We start from the raw sequence: 15,233 nt of genomic DNA, 5'->3' as shown, positions 1-15,233 counted from the left end.
GGAAATGAAAAGCTCACCAGCTCGGTGACGGCTGGACTGAGTTTGTTGGACATGGAGATGTTAATCAGGTTGTCTTTCCAAGCTCAATGACGTTTGTAATGATTAGATCTAGATATCACTAGCAAGCAATTGCTGCGCACAGTCAGTTCAATTCAATGATGAATTCAATGAAACATGTATTGGATTATCAAATCAGCTTTCAGAGGGGTTTACCCTGTTCTCTGGTGGGGAGTTGATAATGGATAATTTCACCTTCAGGAGCTTTCTCGCTTTGTGACCTTCCCACTGATAAACACTTTATGGCACTGCATGAATTCATACATGAGGGAGCAGAGGCTGCTGCCGACCAAGAGCAGAGTAAACCACCTCTGAATGTCAAATGCCCACAGATCACTGGATTCTGGAGGGCCATGCTATCGGCATGTATTCTTCTCATAACCCTTCATCTTTCACTTGTCGATCGCCCCAATTCTGTATTGACTGGGTAAAGTGTGACAGACCAGTAGGACTTTAAGGGACAAGACTTGAGCTTTGTTTTGTTTTTTTGATAAACAGAAGTTCCAGATGTGTTCATATCTACTTCAATCAGAGATTCAGAATTTAATTATAAGATTGACACTGTATTAATTTACAGTTACAGGTGAGAGATGACACTACTGGATAAATATGTGAAATGGCTTATGTTAATTACTCATTTATAAAAGGTTTTTTTCCCACATGGTTGGTACATGGTGTACCATTTATAAGTATCAGACCAAGTAATTTTGTGGTAAAGTGCAGTTTTTAACTCGGCAAATGAGGAAAATGTAATCTGAGAAACTCTTTTTTTTTTTTTGTATCACAACAGTGGAATATACACATTGTCCCAAAAACAAAATAATAATCTTCATGAAGTTACAAAAATACCTATTATGCCTATGCATGTCATATAATTTGTAGCCTTTACATGTTATTATTGTCATAATCATGAATCATGTTTCCAAAATGAGTCACCAAATGATTACATTCCATTTTTGGCCTGTCATGAGGTCTTCGTTGGAGTTGTGAACATGATCCCATGATGTTGCCTCAAGTCAAGTTATTGTCTTGACCTTTCATATTTAATGCTTCTTGATTTCTAAGCCTAACAGGTGCACTTTATCAAGATTACATGACATTTCTGATCATTGTGGAGAATGTGGAGTGGAGGGATGGCCAGGCAGTGGGGCCACTTTAGGTATTGTTAAATTGTACAGATAAATGTGTGATATTTTTGACCACTACAACTGTTTTGTACTTAATGCAGTTTGTGCTTGTCATTGTGACAAACTTAAATCTTGCCTCTGTTAATCTTTTATGCACATTGTTTAATCTTTTATGCACATTGTATTGTATCTGTATGCTCAGATATCTAGCCTGTTTCTTCCTGGTGTATCCTTTTAGAGAAAGGGAGGACAACTTTACATAAAGGTCATCAAAATAAGAATAAGGTGTAGAGTTTTCTTCTTTCTACCTCTATTCTTGTCTTCACTTTAGGTGATTTAGATCATGTTTGTGAACAAGTTCCATCACTTGGATTTCCAGAAAAAAAGTCCCTGAGTTTCAGACTGTGGTATTGACAGGAGTCTCATGACTAGCCATATCCTCTGAGACTGCTCAGAGCCCACTACTCTCCGATCGGACATGAGTCAGCATGTGGAGAGCAGTCCTGGTATTCCTGCAGGTTGGGGTTTTCCACTGTGGAGGGGTCTTGTACACACACACAGCGAGAGCCGCTGGAGCCAGGGGTGAAGAGCTTCCTGGGGACGCCCGTCCAGTCTCTTTCCACTCCTCCACTGGAGAGAAGCAGAACAAGGGCTCAATATTGATCATGATGCATACCAACTGCGCCTACTAGTGTAAGACATGCTCCATTACAGGTAAGCAGCAGCAGCATCATTACATTGCATCCTCATACCTTCTAGGCCTCTCTTTATTTGATTAAGCCAGACTGTCTGCTTACAGAACTATTTCCGTACCTCTTAGAGGAACACCAGACCCTTCCTCCCCTGGCAGCACTCCACTCTGAGTTGCATGCTGGGAAGTGTTCCCTCTCAGCCTGGGACTGGGCCTTGAGTCTCTGGCCCTCTGCTAGTGATGCCTCTACCTGTAGCAGGGCCTCTGTGGGCTGCCCACTGTCAGTGTAGAATCGGCCTGTTACCCGACCTAAAACACAACACATGGGATAGGTTGGTATTTTACAAATGGAGATGGACATCGATATGAGTAAATAATGTAAAAGATGTAAGTCAGTTGTAAAACATCATATATCCCACCTACAGGGTTGTAGTCTTTCTGATAAAAGGCTAGCCAGTCATACAGGGCCACCACTTGCAGCGGGGACAGACTAGACACATCATCTGTCTGCCCACTTTCTGTGAAATCACCAGTGATGAAGGCCAGCGAGGCATCTTTACCTGAAAATGCACACATTTGATCAAATTTACAGATGAGCTATTGGATGTTTATGTGCTTTTGTTTGTTGATTTTATGTGTTTCTGTTTTTGGTTTCTCTTCCCATGTATGCCTCTAGTCTGGTGACAGTTGTGGGACTGAATGTCATATCAATAATACAAACATTAAATTATCACTCTATAGGCTACTCTTTGAAGCTCCAGTGTTAAAGTAAATACAACATGGACATTATAGGAGAGAGGAGGAGTCACCTGTCATAAAGTGATAAGCACCACCAGGTCCATAGTGCTTGTGTCCCTTGTTTACATCAAAGACCTGCCCAAGTATAGCCAGGTAAAGGCCCTTGCTGCCTTCCTCCCCGTCGTACAGTGATAATTCATGCCTGCTTATGAGCCGCACAGGTGGCACTTGGGGCAATTCATTTCCAAATTTTGTGGACCAGTCGCGAGGAATAAATAGCACTGCCAATAACACGGATAAACACGCGAAAAATAAAAAGCCAAACATGTTCATTCAAGCTTCTCCATCAATGTATTGCACTTGCATCACATCAGATTCTAAATTGAAACAGTGACCAAGCAGGTATTTCCGTAATTGTGATCGCTACCGCGCATGCTCGAACCACGACGCAAATGACGTAGCAGCCTGGTTGACGTACTGTACGTCAATGCGGTAGTAGTGAACGGCAGAGCTCTAGGTTAGAGGTCTGTGTACAGACCAGCATAGCTGTTTCGAAACTGACTCCAACTGGGCCGCAGAGAATTTAGGGGAAGCCCTAGGTCGCTGAAACCAACATGGGGAACGCAGAGAGCGGCTGCGGAGGAGGCAGCGGCGACGAGGAAGACGTTGAAACGGAGAGCCCCGGGTTCGCGGAAGACAGTCCGGCCTCTGCGGCCACTGGCGTCGGCGTCGGCGTCGGAGGCGGTGGAGGCTCCGGCTCTGGGAGAAGCGGAAGGGGATCGAATAACCTCCCGGTGCCAACCGGTGGACCACCCAGCCCCGGGGTCCTCTTAGAACAAGTGAAACTGAGGGAAGCGGCGGCTCGGATTAGCGACTCAGGGGTCGCCATTCCAGAGTCTGTCCTGGCCGGGAATGAGGGTGTACTGGTGCGGTGGCTGGAGGACCGATTAAGCCGAGGAGAAGAGTCTGTCAATGTGGAACAATTTTGTGAAATGTTGGAGAGCAGAGATGCTCCGAGAGATGAGTGTGAAGAGGTATAATGTGTGCCACACAGCAAATCAAATGTGCCTGTCACTTGAGTGATTTGAAATGTCATGCCTACCACATATGGGGATAGTTGGCAGCCATTTATTTCATAGTGAGGTCGGCTGTAGACATAACATACCCTGTTACCTGCTGTAAAATCTTACAGGTGTGTGACAGACACGATGAGCTGTCAGTTGGCAGCCACCTTTGCTTGTCAGGTCCATTGTCATTTGGGTTTCAGGTTTGGCCTCTTACAGCAAAACAAGCTGCTTTGTTGTCTGTAGGCCTACATTTGTTGTTCAGCCAAAGGTTGTGTTAACTAATGAATGAGTGCATTAGTCTGTGTTTGGCTTTGTGTGGATGGACATGGAATGCCATGGCTATGCTTTAAATACTATAGCCAACATTGCCTCCTCAAAAAATCAAACTCTTAAGTGCTTTCACGTTTGATAGAACTACCTCTCTTTCTTGGAAAGAATATTTATGAAATGTAAACGTAAAATATACATTGAAGCAATATCATACAAGATTGCTTTCATAACAACCTTGCGTGTGATATTGCTTTTATACAACAGTGTATGTAATTCTAATGTAAACAAAGCTATTTATCAAGTAATGGTAATTTGAGACAACAGATTGTGATTTTTGTCTTTTATTTGTCAGTTCTCTCAGAATTCCATTACCAAGTGTTGCCAAGCAACACATAAAATGTTTAGGCTATATTAGAACAGCTTTAAAGCAGAGTGATGCATATAGTAAAATGTCCCAGTGCTGCTATACTGTATATCAGCACTCATGGAATGCCTCCTGTCCAGTCACATTACTTGACAGGAACTAACTGTTGTATAAGATAATCAGTTATCGATCCTTTTGTGTTGTCATGTTTGATGTCCCTTGTCTGTTTCCTTCCACAGCTTTATTGCATCCATAGGATTTGTTGTTGGTGTGCTATGGGGCTAATATTGTCATAAAGTTTAGTTGCCTGGTTTACCTTGTCTTTGTTCCTGTTTCAGGCCTTTGGTCAGTTTGATGCAGAGGGGGATGGGGTGGTGGATGTGGAGAGCATGCTGATGGCTCTGAAGAACTCCAATGGAGCTAATCTACAGGGAGAGCTGAGTCATGTGATAAGACAACTCCAAGCATGCTCCCTAACCCCAGGTAGGAGAAGTGATTTGTTTATTGTGATGAATAAGGTCAACCTTATTTGAATAGAAGGCTAGGTATTGTTGACAAGTGGCAGAGGAGTTAACCTAGAATCTGATTTTTCAAAGCTGTGTTCATTCCAACACTACTACTTCTATTTCTTCCCAGGTTTTGTTGATATATTCTCCAAGTCCAAAGACCGGTTAGGGGCACATGCCTCCAAGATCCTGAAATTCCTGCACAGGAACCGTATTCCCAGCAGTGCTATCCCTTTCCCTCTCTTAGAGGGCTACAACAGTATCTGCACCATGAGGTCCACTGTGGTCCAGGATTTCTTGGAATTCCTCTTGCAGAAGGAGAAAGGTGAACACCAGAGACTGGGATGATGGGCATGGCCAGCCAGTGTTGAATGAGGAATGAGCAATTTGAACTACATGCTGTTCTCCAGACAATTTTAAGGATGTGGCAACATTAAAGACATTATATCCAGTAGTTCAAAACTGTCAGACAATCCTCATAGTCTGTCTAATTAGCCTCTCAATCTGTTCTTGTTCCTCTCAGATTTAGATATCCAGTACAGAGCAGAGCTGAACCGTGATCCCGAGGTGGACAAGGTCAAGGTGGTCACACAGTGTTACAGCGCAATAGAAGCCTCATCCAACGTCACAGACATTTACAAGATGACTAACGGGGAAACTGCATCTTTTTGGCAGTCGGACGGCAGTGCACGCTCGCACTGGATAAGGCAAGAGCATCTGTTCTGGCACATGTGTTACTCAAGACTTTGCAACTGACTGCTCACCCGCACCGATGTATCTGATACTTGACTTGTGGGGTTTTTGTTCCATATACCATCCATTTTAAAGTGGGCCCATGTCCCTTTGGTGTTCCCAGGTTAAAAATGAAACCAGATGTGGTGTTGAGACGTCTGGCCATTGCCGTGGCCTCCAACGACCACAGCTACATGCCTCAGCTGGTGTCGGTGGCCGTGGGTAAAAACCGGCGCTCCCTGCAGGAGATCCGAGATGTCCGCATTCCCAGCAATGTCACAGGCTACGTTGCCCTCCTGGAGAACGCCAACATCACACACCCCTGTGAGTCACCATATGTCAGTCTGTCTGGTTTGCTCATTTATCATGGGCTCTTGTGTTGTTAAATGTGATTCTTGATTGATCTCCTTAGGGAAATATATTTTCCCTTGCTCCGTTCCAGTGAAGCTAGAGTGCAGTTTTAGCTACAGAACAGCGCCCCTGAGTTCAGGGATAGTTGAGTGGTTAAAGGTAGTATATAGTTCACCCAAAAACAAAATATCTACTCACCCTCATGTCAGTTGCAACACTGAAGTTTGTATGTCAATATAACACACAGCAAGTTTGCTAGCAGCTCCGTAGCATTCTTCTCCAAACCAACTGGAGTGAATGGAGACCGTGTCTTCAAAAAAGGGCAAAAAATGACCATGAAATTGCTCCAAACAGCATTTTTGCATCATCAGTGTATTAACAACGTTATCTCTGCACAAAAACCCAGACATCCAAATCAACATCAAGCGGTGCCTGAGCGACGGATGTGACACGCGGATTCACGGCCTGAAGACGCTGGGCTATCAGATCACCAAGAGTAAAGAAGTGTCTGTTTCGGACGCCTCGGCCATCTGGTACCTGTCTCTCCTCACCTCCCTGGTCACCGCCTCCATGGAGACCAACCCCGTACTGGCGCAGACTGTCCTTCAGAGCACACAGTGAGATGCAACTCTGATGCTTTTTATAAAGGAATCTAACATCGTGTTTTAGAAAATCATTGCTTGTGTACGGTAAAAGTTTGTTACGTATAAAAGGCGTGCAACCAAGTTATGCAGACAGTCGTGAAGATGTTGCGATCTCATTGTGTTTATTTGAGACTTGACCAGTGCTGGTTTTATGAGGTTTTGTGTCTTGTTCTTCTCCTAGAAAAGCCTTACGTCACATGCCACCGTTGTCCCTAACACCGTCATCCACCGAGTTCCCCAAGTTCTTCTCTATGAACATCCTGGAGGAGGTGGATGGATTTCTCCTCAGGATAGCAGAGTAATGACCCACCCTCCTCTGGGATTACATCAGCACACTGACCTATCATTGCCACACTGACCTCATCATGCTGACATCATGACAATGAGTAACAGGCTAAAATCCAAACATTGATCCAATGGGATGACACACTATCTCCATTCCATTTGACATAGAGAGCAGACCTTTATCAGATTCAGGCCATAAAGATTTTTTGGCAGGTCCGCAGTATCCAATATGCCTAAAACTGATTACCACGACTACTATAAAGAATTGTGCTGCTCAAATTTATACAATTGCCTTTTTAGGATAACTATAACTGAAAAATAATACTGCATACGCAGCTGATGTCAGATATCACTACCACTAATAATAATAATGATGACGGTGATGATGATGATAATAATAATGAATATCTGGCTGAAATAATCATGCCAAACAATTAACTACACATTGCTCCTGCCAAAGTGGTTTTGGCAGGCAATGCAGCATAGCAATCCAATCCAATCCAGCATGTTCCACTACATGCAATTTCTCTTTTTGGTAATATATTTTGTGATATTTTAGTAATTTTAATTATATTTTAGGCTATGAAAATAGTATGAATATAGACTCCTTTCTGGTAATTCTGCCATTTTATTTACAGTACACTGCTTTTGTCATGGACTGGCCTTTAGTCTGGCCTTTATTCACACATGCACACAACACTTCCCAGCTATCGTTCAAACAATGGAATTGTTGTAGCTACAATAGTTTTTATCATGCATTATTTGGCTCAGGTTTAGTTGTAATTTTGGACCACAGAGTGGGACAGTGGTCTTGGGCCATATTGATAGACACAGAAGTAGGCTATGGGTTACAGTCATGTCAAATTGGTTATTCAGTATTTCAAGATTGTTGTACATGCCAGTCTTGAAGCTCTGTAGCAGGAGCATGCTGTTTTGAAGCTGGATGAGCCTTTGACTCTTCACTTGTTCAAATTCAGCCCAACTGTCCTCCATACTGTTTCAGAGTAATTTTGAGATAAGCATAGTCACAGTGTTTGTGGGTGGCAGACTAATCAATGCACATTTGGAATCTTTGACCATATATGAAAAATGACGACTTTACTGAATATACTTAGTCTGTCCAAATACCTTTGGCACTCTGAAATAGACACACTGTAGAGGAACTTAAATTCCTTAAGTGTTTATTTTGATGAGGCTGAAAATACCCCAAAACTTTCTGCACATTAAACAACATTGTCATTGTATCATTTACCATCCAAAGTAATGTAGAGGATGGGGTCAAAACCTCAAAACATGTGTTGCTGTCTAAATACTTTTGGAGCTCACTGTATACTAACTTTCATTTGTTTCTTTGTTCTTGTGAAGCTGTTGTGTGAGCCCAGATGCTGAGTTGACCCTGCTGGCCTTTGCTCTGGCCAGAGGCAGTGTGGCCAAAGTGCTCCAGGCCCTGTCCTGCATCAGTGATCACCTAGAGACCGAGTACAGAGCCTCGTCCCTCATCTCCTCTATGGCCTCTGTTAGGCTGCGGCTGCTCTATCGCAACGGTAACGTGACCAGCCCTCCTCTGCTCCCATTGGCAAGGGGACATTTGAAACCGTAGACTTAAGAGATTAAGTGCACGGCCTACAAGAAAGAGATGCATTAGTGGACTGTAGAGTGGAAAATCTATTGCAAAGTTGCAGTGCGGTGTTAGATCAGACCATTTTATGAATTATAATATGTCTGGAAAATGATCAGATGTTTACTTGTGGTACTGTATAAAATGCACTGAGATCATTATTTCTGTTCTGCTCCAGGGAAGCCCCTCCAGCTGCACCTACAGGCCTGTGATGTGAAGAGTAAAGAAGAGAAGTCAGGACCAGAGAACATGCTCACAGAATCCTCCACTGGAGATGGTACAATAGAAACCACTCTCAGTCAATGAGAAAACAACAATGAATGTTTTTGTTTGACTATGAGCTTGTGTGCCGTGTCTTCAAGTACAACTGAATGTTGTATGTTCCTCCAAAGGTTTTCTCACGGAGAGCGGCAGGAAGAAAGCCAGTGTGATCCTGTCTACAGAGGACCAGAGCAACTTCCAGGTCACTCAGATGAAGATCAAAGTGAGGCTCCTTTTGATCACCCCATTTCAGTGAGAATGCTGATGATAGAGCATTACTGTACATACCACCTCATTTTTTCTTTGTGTGATAAGGTGCGAAAAGGAGCCATCGGAGCAAAATGTGGCTTGGTGTTTGCCTACAAGGAGGGAGACCCTTTTGATGCAGAAAAGCATTTCAAGAGGTTCAAAAAATATGACTCGTGGGACTTCAAGGACTACAAAGAGTTTGTACAGGACAAGTAAGGATCTCTTAGTAGTTGTTTCTGAGTTGGATTCCTTTGTATTTCAGTGCAGTATCCTTTTGTGCTAATGATCTCAGTATGTTGTCGATAGGAGCAGCAAGCTGTCACTGTAGTTCCATGGTATTCACTGCACAGCTAGCAAGCCACATGAAACTCTCAGATCCTTGATTTGTGTCTCTGCAAAATTATTTCAAAATAAATTGGCAAATACAGTACCCTAGCATATCACAGATAACACCTTGTCTAATACATTTGCAGGTTTTCCAATCCTTCTTAAGTATATTTGGCCTATACTCTTTATGAGAATCTGAACAGAGAATAGTTTTGGTCTGAAAAAGGTCAAGTTGAAAGCCAAAAAATTAAGTAAGAAAGCTCCACTATATGGTTGAGCATTCAGGAAGTCAAAACATGGGCATGAATAAATAAGCTCTCCAATGTGCTCTTTCACAGAGCATAGCAGATAACAGAAAGGTTGAGCATAGCAGATAACAGATCATACTGGGCAACCTGACAGCAGGGTAATAATGCAGCAGGTGATATGTTAACTATGTTGTAGGAGGATGGTGCATGAGGTCAAATATTACATATAGGAAAATGTAGCACTCCATTGAACCGTACAATCTAAAAAGTAAGTCAGCAACACTCACATAGTATAGTATAGTTCGTTTTTCTGTTTTGGAAACCCCATCAGCATTTGTAGGGGGGTCTGTGTCAGCGGTGTATGTGAATGACGGCCCTTGCTGTCATCTGACCCTGCAGTGTGAGGATTCCAGCGCAGTCCGAGGACGAGCCCATTGGCTGGTTTGAGCTTGAGGATGACTGGAACGACGTGGAGATCAAGCTGCAGCAGTGTCGCATTGCAAAGGTACATGCTGCATCCACTTAAAATTGAGACAGAGTTTTTGGTCAGTTACTCCATAACACTCTGTCATGTTTGTCATTTGCTGCTTTATGGTGCCAGTCCTAATATATATATAATATATAATATTTAGTATTTTGGTTTTGGTGGGACAAGTCTAAATGCCATGATTATCAATTTGCCACACATTTTCTCATCTTATTCCGCTTGTCTACCCAGTTCCTGATGGTGAAGTTCCTGTGTGCCAGGCAAGACTCTGCTGAGCGCCTTGGGGTGCAGTCCCTCAGCTTCAGTGGCTACCTGTGGCCCGGGGCAGAGAGACTGGGAGACCTGGACGACCTCAGTCCAGAGGGAGAGGGCTCCGAGGGCGATGCTGTCACTGGCCTTAGTCTGCTCAACAAGACCCTGTTCTTCATCCAGCAGCTTACACGAGACATGGTAACTAGGAATCGCTGCTTAAAGGTGCTACTGTATGTGTAACATTTTAACATCAATAAATCATTACTACATTCATTTTGAGACATTAATATCATTAACGTAAACAAATGAGACCATTGCATTACAAGATTGGCAGCCTCTGTCGGCCTCTACACTGCATTTTACATTGTGTACCACCAGGTTGGATTTGGTGGGAAATCTGCTGAATTAGTTTATGGCACAAAGCAATATTGCTTTACGGCACAAAGTGAAGTGAAGTTTTTTTTTGTTGTTGTTGTTGAATACCGTTTTACAGTGGTCATCTCCATCTCTGCAGGATGTCTCCCAGTTCAAGCAGAAGTTTCTGCTGGACTTCAGTGGCCTCAGCCTGATGCTCTTTTGGAACTTCTACAGTAAACTCAGGGAGATGTGAGTAGCAATACTGTCAATGCTATTTTTCGTACCCAATACAACCTCACTGCAGCCACTGCTACGGCAGGAACTGCCTTTGGCCTGGCCAGTCTCTTAGTGGTCAGTGAGTGTGAAGCATCCAACACATTAAGGTCTCACCTCTGACTGGACATGTGTCTGCATGTGTGCTCATTCTCAGCGAGGGAGAGGAGGTGATGAAGAGCAGAGTTCTACTGCTCCAGCTGCTGCAGAACTGTTTCCCCATGCTGCCAAACCCACTGGAGCCCCAGGGCCCAGAGGAGAGCAGAGGGGCAGATGAGGGTGCTGCAGCAGCAGCTTGTCCATCCACATCCAGCAGTGCAGAGCCTCAGCCTGACGCTGCTCGGGCCGTCTGGGAGCTCTACACTCACCTCTGCCACAGTAAGAACTTTGCATTTCGCAAAGCTGGCAGGCTTACTTACAATGTAAATGTTAAAGAGCTGCTTCAAAAGTAGTTATGTTTTTGAAACATTTGTTGCAGGGGAGCACAATTTGGTTATTACTATCTCTCTGTGGAGACTACTTGCATTTTGGCATTTTCTTGGAATTATTTTCCAAGAATTTATGGAAATCTAGTTTGAGTTGAGTTTGGTTGTGTTGTTTCAGTTGTGGATGGTCCAGAGGCCGAGGCATTAGTGGAGAAAGCTTTGCGCAAGGAGGCAGTCAAGGCCATACTCAATGGAGCAGCCGTCTTCTTTCCTGATAAACACAGCAGGAGGGACAAACTCTTCCACATGATGGTAAGACAGGCACACAAACATGACTGGAGAAAATCCCAATGTCAGAGCATTTTATATTCTTATGTTTTTTTGCTAAATGTTTCACACATGTTTCTCACTCTTTTTTGTTTCAGAAAAATATCACAGAAGAGGATCAGCCCGAGTCAGTGAAGGTGACCTTTGAATCACTTTGTAATTATTTCAGGTAAGCATACTTAGATGCACACATGTTAACATATTCATAGGTATACACAACCAGATCACTGTGTATTCACAGTAGTTGCTGTTGTTTCTCCCTGCAGCGACCAAGATCCAAGTGGCCTTCTCCTGCTCCCACCTAAAGGAGCTCCCTCAGACTTTGACATCAGCCCCATACTGTCTGTCATGGAGACCCTACAGCTGGTGGCAACTAGAGAGGTGAGGCCTCCGTGTCCATAACAAATCCCTAACACAGCTGCTTCCTGTCCTGCTGATACACAAAATGCAACAAACACCAAAATACAAAGCCACACTACTGTTCTATTATTCCTACTACAGCATAATATTTCCCTTTGGCATCACTTTTAATAAGCAGTGCAGATAAATGTGTATCCTGTGTTGATTTAATTTACAGCACTGCATGGTAATATTTTAGTACACTGTCTATGTTTAGTGGATGAGCTATCAATCAAGCATTTCTTGGTATAGTGCACTGAATATAACATTATTATATTATGTATGTGGCCCATTACTCTGAAGTTTCAATTGATGTCAACAATTGTCAAGTAAAACATTATTTGGCCCCTTACTCTAAAGTTGCAATATAATTATTTACCATTTATGTATAACTTTAATTTATATTTAAATTATATTTAACAGCCCTCTCTCTGTTTCTTCCTGTCTTAGTCTCAGAATGAAGTGAAATGAAATGATGCTCACATTTCTCTATCTCTGTGTTCTCAGTGTGAGGTTATGATGGTGGATGAGAGTGGTGGAGCCAGTAGGACGGTGTTGCTGTCTCTGTTCTGGGCTCTGCAGGGCAGCCTGCTCTCCTGGTGCTACCTGCAGCTCAAAGGAGGAGCACCCTCCACCACTGCTATGGACCTGGCCAGGGACATCCTTCTAAAATGTGAGTTGGCGACAACACCACATTACGGGCATAAATTAGCTATATTATATAATTGACCTGATTTGTATGCAGACTGTATTTATCATTAGGAAATACTGCAAGAGAACATAGTCTTGCGTAGATCAGTCAAGTCTAATGATTCAATATAAACACACACTGAGTGGAATTCATCCCAAGTAAATAGATGACAGGGTATGTATTTGGAAAGAATATAAAGGGTTTACTTCCACCTGCTCTCCCTATAGATGTGGATCAGTTCCTGGGCAGCACCAAGACTATACTTAGTTCCCTGCTGGAGAGGTACAGTGGAGCTGAAATTACTGACAAACTGTGCAGCTCCATCCTGGCCACAGTCACCAGACAACTGGTAATGCACTCTTATGTTGTGATACTGAATTGCCTTCCTGCACCATAATTGACTTGACTTGAATGAATGCTATATTTGTTCCGGTCCTGCCAGATGATTTTCCTCCTGGAGCTGTGCTCCTTGGACATCCCTCACAGTGTGCTGCTGAAGAGCTTCTCTTCTCTGGTGGAGCTGCTCAAAAACCTGTCCAGTGATACTGGAGACATCTTTTCTAAGGTCTGTCTACTCTCTGGCCATGTTGCATGTTGTTGTGTGCTGGGATTTATGCAACTTCCCATCCCAGTGTATTAACATGAAAGGAGAGATGCATATGCTCAGCTATATTTTATGCGTGTAGAGTTGTGAAGGACTGTAATACCACTGTGAACGTTTGCGCACTATGTCTCTGCCAGGTGGACCAGGAGAGCTGCCAGCAGCCCCAGCAGCCAGTGGTGCTGAGGACCTGGAACATGGAGTCGCCTCACCACTATGAGAACAGCCGCCATGAGACCACCATCTTCGCCTGCCCCGGGGCCACCTCCTTTGAGGTGGAGTTTGATGAACGCTGTGAGACAGAGAAGAGGTGATGGATGTAAAATCTTAGATATTTCGTTTTGGGTTTTTTTCCTCAATGAAGATTTTAGAATGACTCGTGCTCTGTGCTCTTGAATTTTCACAGATACGACTACTTAGAGTTCACTGATGCCAGAGGTGGGAAGGTCCGCTATGACATGAAGGTTGGGACAGAGAAATGGCCAAAGGTAGGATACGGGCAACCTTTGAATTATCTCTAATGGAAATACAAGAGAAGACTATATCAAACGCTACAGTCTGTTACTCCACTCATACAAGTCTGTCTCTTCTCTTGGCTCCCACAGAAAGTAACATTTGACGCGGGTCCTCAGCTCCAGTTCCTCTTCCACTCTGATAGCAGTAATAATGAGTGGGGTTATAAGTTCAGTGTGACGGCCCTCGGCCTGCCAGACATCACTGTTTCCTGGATGTCAGACCTGCAGCTGCTGGTGGCTCGCCTGATGGGCCGTCTGGCCTCCAGAACCGTGGCCCTCAAATCTCCTCATGGTGAGACTTCTCTATTAATCCATTTGCGTCAAACCAGTGGTTTCCAAACTGGGGTCTAGGGGCCCTCTTTGAGGTGGTTCCACGGCTTCTCCAGCAAAATGAGGACAAATTCAATCTCACAGTTGGTTCATTCACTAGAAGTGAGCCCAATGTGAGAATGTGCAAGAATGACTATCTTGATCAGAGGTTTCACTCTTTCCACTATTACTTCTCACCTAGACAAGAAAAATCCCTTCAGGGTCCCTGAAGCAAAACCTTTATCAAATGGAAGTCTGTGGTCTAAAGCGTATCTCTCTGTGGGTCCTTGACAGAAAAAAAGTTTGGGAAACCCTGCGTTAGACAGTTGGACCTTTTCTCAACTTATACATTGAGGCTTATATCAACAAATCCTGCAGTGTTAAGCATTTGTTAAACCTGTTATATTGTTGTTTGGGTTTAATCATTAATCATTAATCATTATAGACTGCTTCTGAGTTATATTTTACTCAGGCCTTATTCAGGCCCACAATGATAGATTGGTATGCTAATAGTGTGGGTTGCTGTCCATTCCAGAGATCCGCAGTGTAAAAGAGCTCCCACCAGGGAAAATGTCCCATGTTCAGTCTTCCCCTCTATGGAAACCCATCCTCAGACACGGAGTGTGCGAAACAAGGAACGTGGCTCAAACTAACACACACACAGACCAGGTATGGTCAAGCATGCTCAACCCAGTTATGTATGACTGGTATCTACATTATCTCACTGCTTAATCACCTCAGCTGCTCGGTAGTGCTCTGAATTAATGCTGTTTTTCTTTGAGGCAGATAAAGACATGGACTTATGATGAGTTTATGAGCTTCCTGGAGGACTTTGCCCGCTGGAATCCTTCTCAGGAGCCAACTGACAGCAGAACAGAGCTGATGAGGACCCTCATGCAGTCCTGTAGAAAACAGCCAGTGAGGAATGAGATAGCTGCCGGGTCAAAGGTCGACCAGGCTGTGAATGCCATCTGGGCAGCCATGGTGTACCACACACCAGCCCTAAACAACGCACTAAAGCTCTACGGTAATGCATAATCATTGGTCAAAGGGCAAAAGTTA

The 15,233-nt window shown here is 43.7% G+C and overlaps 2 protein-coding genes across 3 annotated transcripts in view; one reads left to right on the top strand and one right to left on the bottom strand.

The window, feature by feature from the left end:
- Positions 1 to 1,645: 1,645 nt before the first annotated feature.
- On the bottom strand, positions 1,646 to 2,940 carry cyb5d2 (cytochrome b5 domain containing 2). Its single transcript, XM_071521610.1, has 4 exons — positions 2,685 to 2,940; positions 2,295 to 2,435; positions 1,998 to 2,184; positions 1,646 to 1,814 (listed from the first exon to the last, which is right to left on the bottom strand). The coding sequence occupies exons 1-4, from the start codon at positions 2,938 to 2,940 to the stop codon at positions 1,646 to 1,648; spliced, it is 753 nt and encodes a 250-aa protein (XP_071377711.1).
- Positions 2,941 to 3,205: 265 nt separating this feature from the next.
- zzef1 (zinc finger, ZZ-type with EF hand domain 1) overlaps positions 3,206 to 15,233 on the top strand; it is a 33,363-nt gene continuing 21,335 nt past the window's right edge. For both annotated transcript variants that reach the window (XM_071521615.1, XM_071521614.1), the window contains exons 1-26: positions 3,206 to 3,647; positions 4,653 to 4,797; positions 4,951 to 5,145; positions 5,344 to 5,527; positions 5,677 to 5,876; positions 6,310 to 6,520; positions 6,729 to 6,845; positions 8,198 to 8,376; positions 8,629 to 8,727; positions 8,843 to 8,934; positions 9,027 to 9,172; positions 9,935 to 10,040; positions 10,254 to 10,472; positions 10,789 to 10,880; positions 11,062 to 11,282; positions 11,508 to 11,641; positions 11,755 to 11,825; positions 11,923 to 12,037; positions 12,563 to 12,728; positions 12,974 to 13,095; positions 13,189 to 13,311; positions 13,488 to 13,657; positions 13,754 to 13,835; positions 13,953 to 14,154; positions 14,707 to 14,840; positions 14,958 to 15,198. In XM_071521615.1, the coding sequence (XP_071377716.1) occupies positions 3,228 to 3,647; positions 4,653 to 4,797; positions 4,951 to 5,145; positions 5,344 to 5,527; positions 5,677 to 5,876; positions 6,310 to 6,520; positions 6,729 to 6,845; positions 8,198 to 8,376; positions 8,629 to 8,727; positions 8,843 to 8,934; positions 9,027 to 9,172; positions 9,935 to 10,040; positions 10,254 to 10,472; positions 10,789 to 10,880; positions 11,062 to 11,282; positions 11,508 to 11,641; positions 11,755 to 11,825; positions 11,923 to 12,037; positions 12,563 to 12,728; positions 12,974 to 13,095; positions 13,189 to 13,311; positions 13,488 to 13,657; positions 13,754 to 13,835; positions 13,953 to 14,154; positions 14,707 to 14,840; positions 14,958 to 15,198 (4,186 nt within the window). In that variant the 5' untranslated portion in view covers positions 3,206 to 3,227. The remainder of the gene's footprint in view (positions 3,648 to 4,652; positions 4,798 to 4,950; positions 5,146 to 5,343; positions 5,528 to 5,676; positions 5,877 to 6,309; positions 6,521 to 6,728; positions 6,846 to 8,197; positions 8,377 to 8,628; positions 8,728 to 8,842; positions 8,935 to 9,026; positions 9,173 to 9,934; positions 10,041 to 10,253; positions 10,473 to 10,788; positions 10,881 to 11,061; positions 11,283 to 11,507; positions 11,642 to 11,754; positions 11,826 to 11,922; positions 12,038 to 12,562; positions 12,729 to 12,973; positions 13,096 to 13,188; positions 13,312 to 13,487; positions 13,658 to 13,753; positions 13,836 to 13,952; positions 14,155 to 14,706; positions 14,841 to 14,957; positions 15,199 to 15,233) is intronic.

Source organism: Centroberyx affinis, unplaced genomic scaffold (genome assembly GCF_046629955.1).
Source record: "Centroberyx affinis isolate AG114_WGS23_722 - 3 ecotype Tasmania unplaced genomic scaffold, CSIRO-AGI_Caff_v1 ptg000900l_1, whole genome shotgun sequence".
NCBI classification, from domain to species: domain Eukaryota; kingdom Metazoa; phylum Chordata; class Actinopteri; order Beryciformes; family Berycidae; genus Centroberyx; species Centroberyx affinis.
This window is presented reverse-complemented; position numbering and strand designations above follow the sequence as displayed.

Excerpts from the sequence above, each read along its gene's own strand:
- cyb5d2 (XM_071521610.1), bottom strand. The coding sequence starts at position 2,940 with ATGTTTGGCTTTTTATTTTTCGCGTGTTTATCCGTGTTATTGGCAGTG. Across the intron at positions 2,436-2,684 it reads TGCTTATCACTTTATGACAG|GTAAAGATGCCTCGCTGGCC; the intron begins GTGACTCCTCCT and ends GTGCATTTTCAG. Across the intron at positions 1,815-1,997 it reads GTCTGGTGTTCCTCTAAGAG|TGGAGGAGTGGAAAGAGACT; the intron begins GTACGGAAATAG and ends GCTTCTCTCCAG.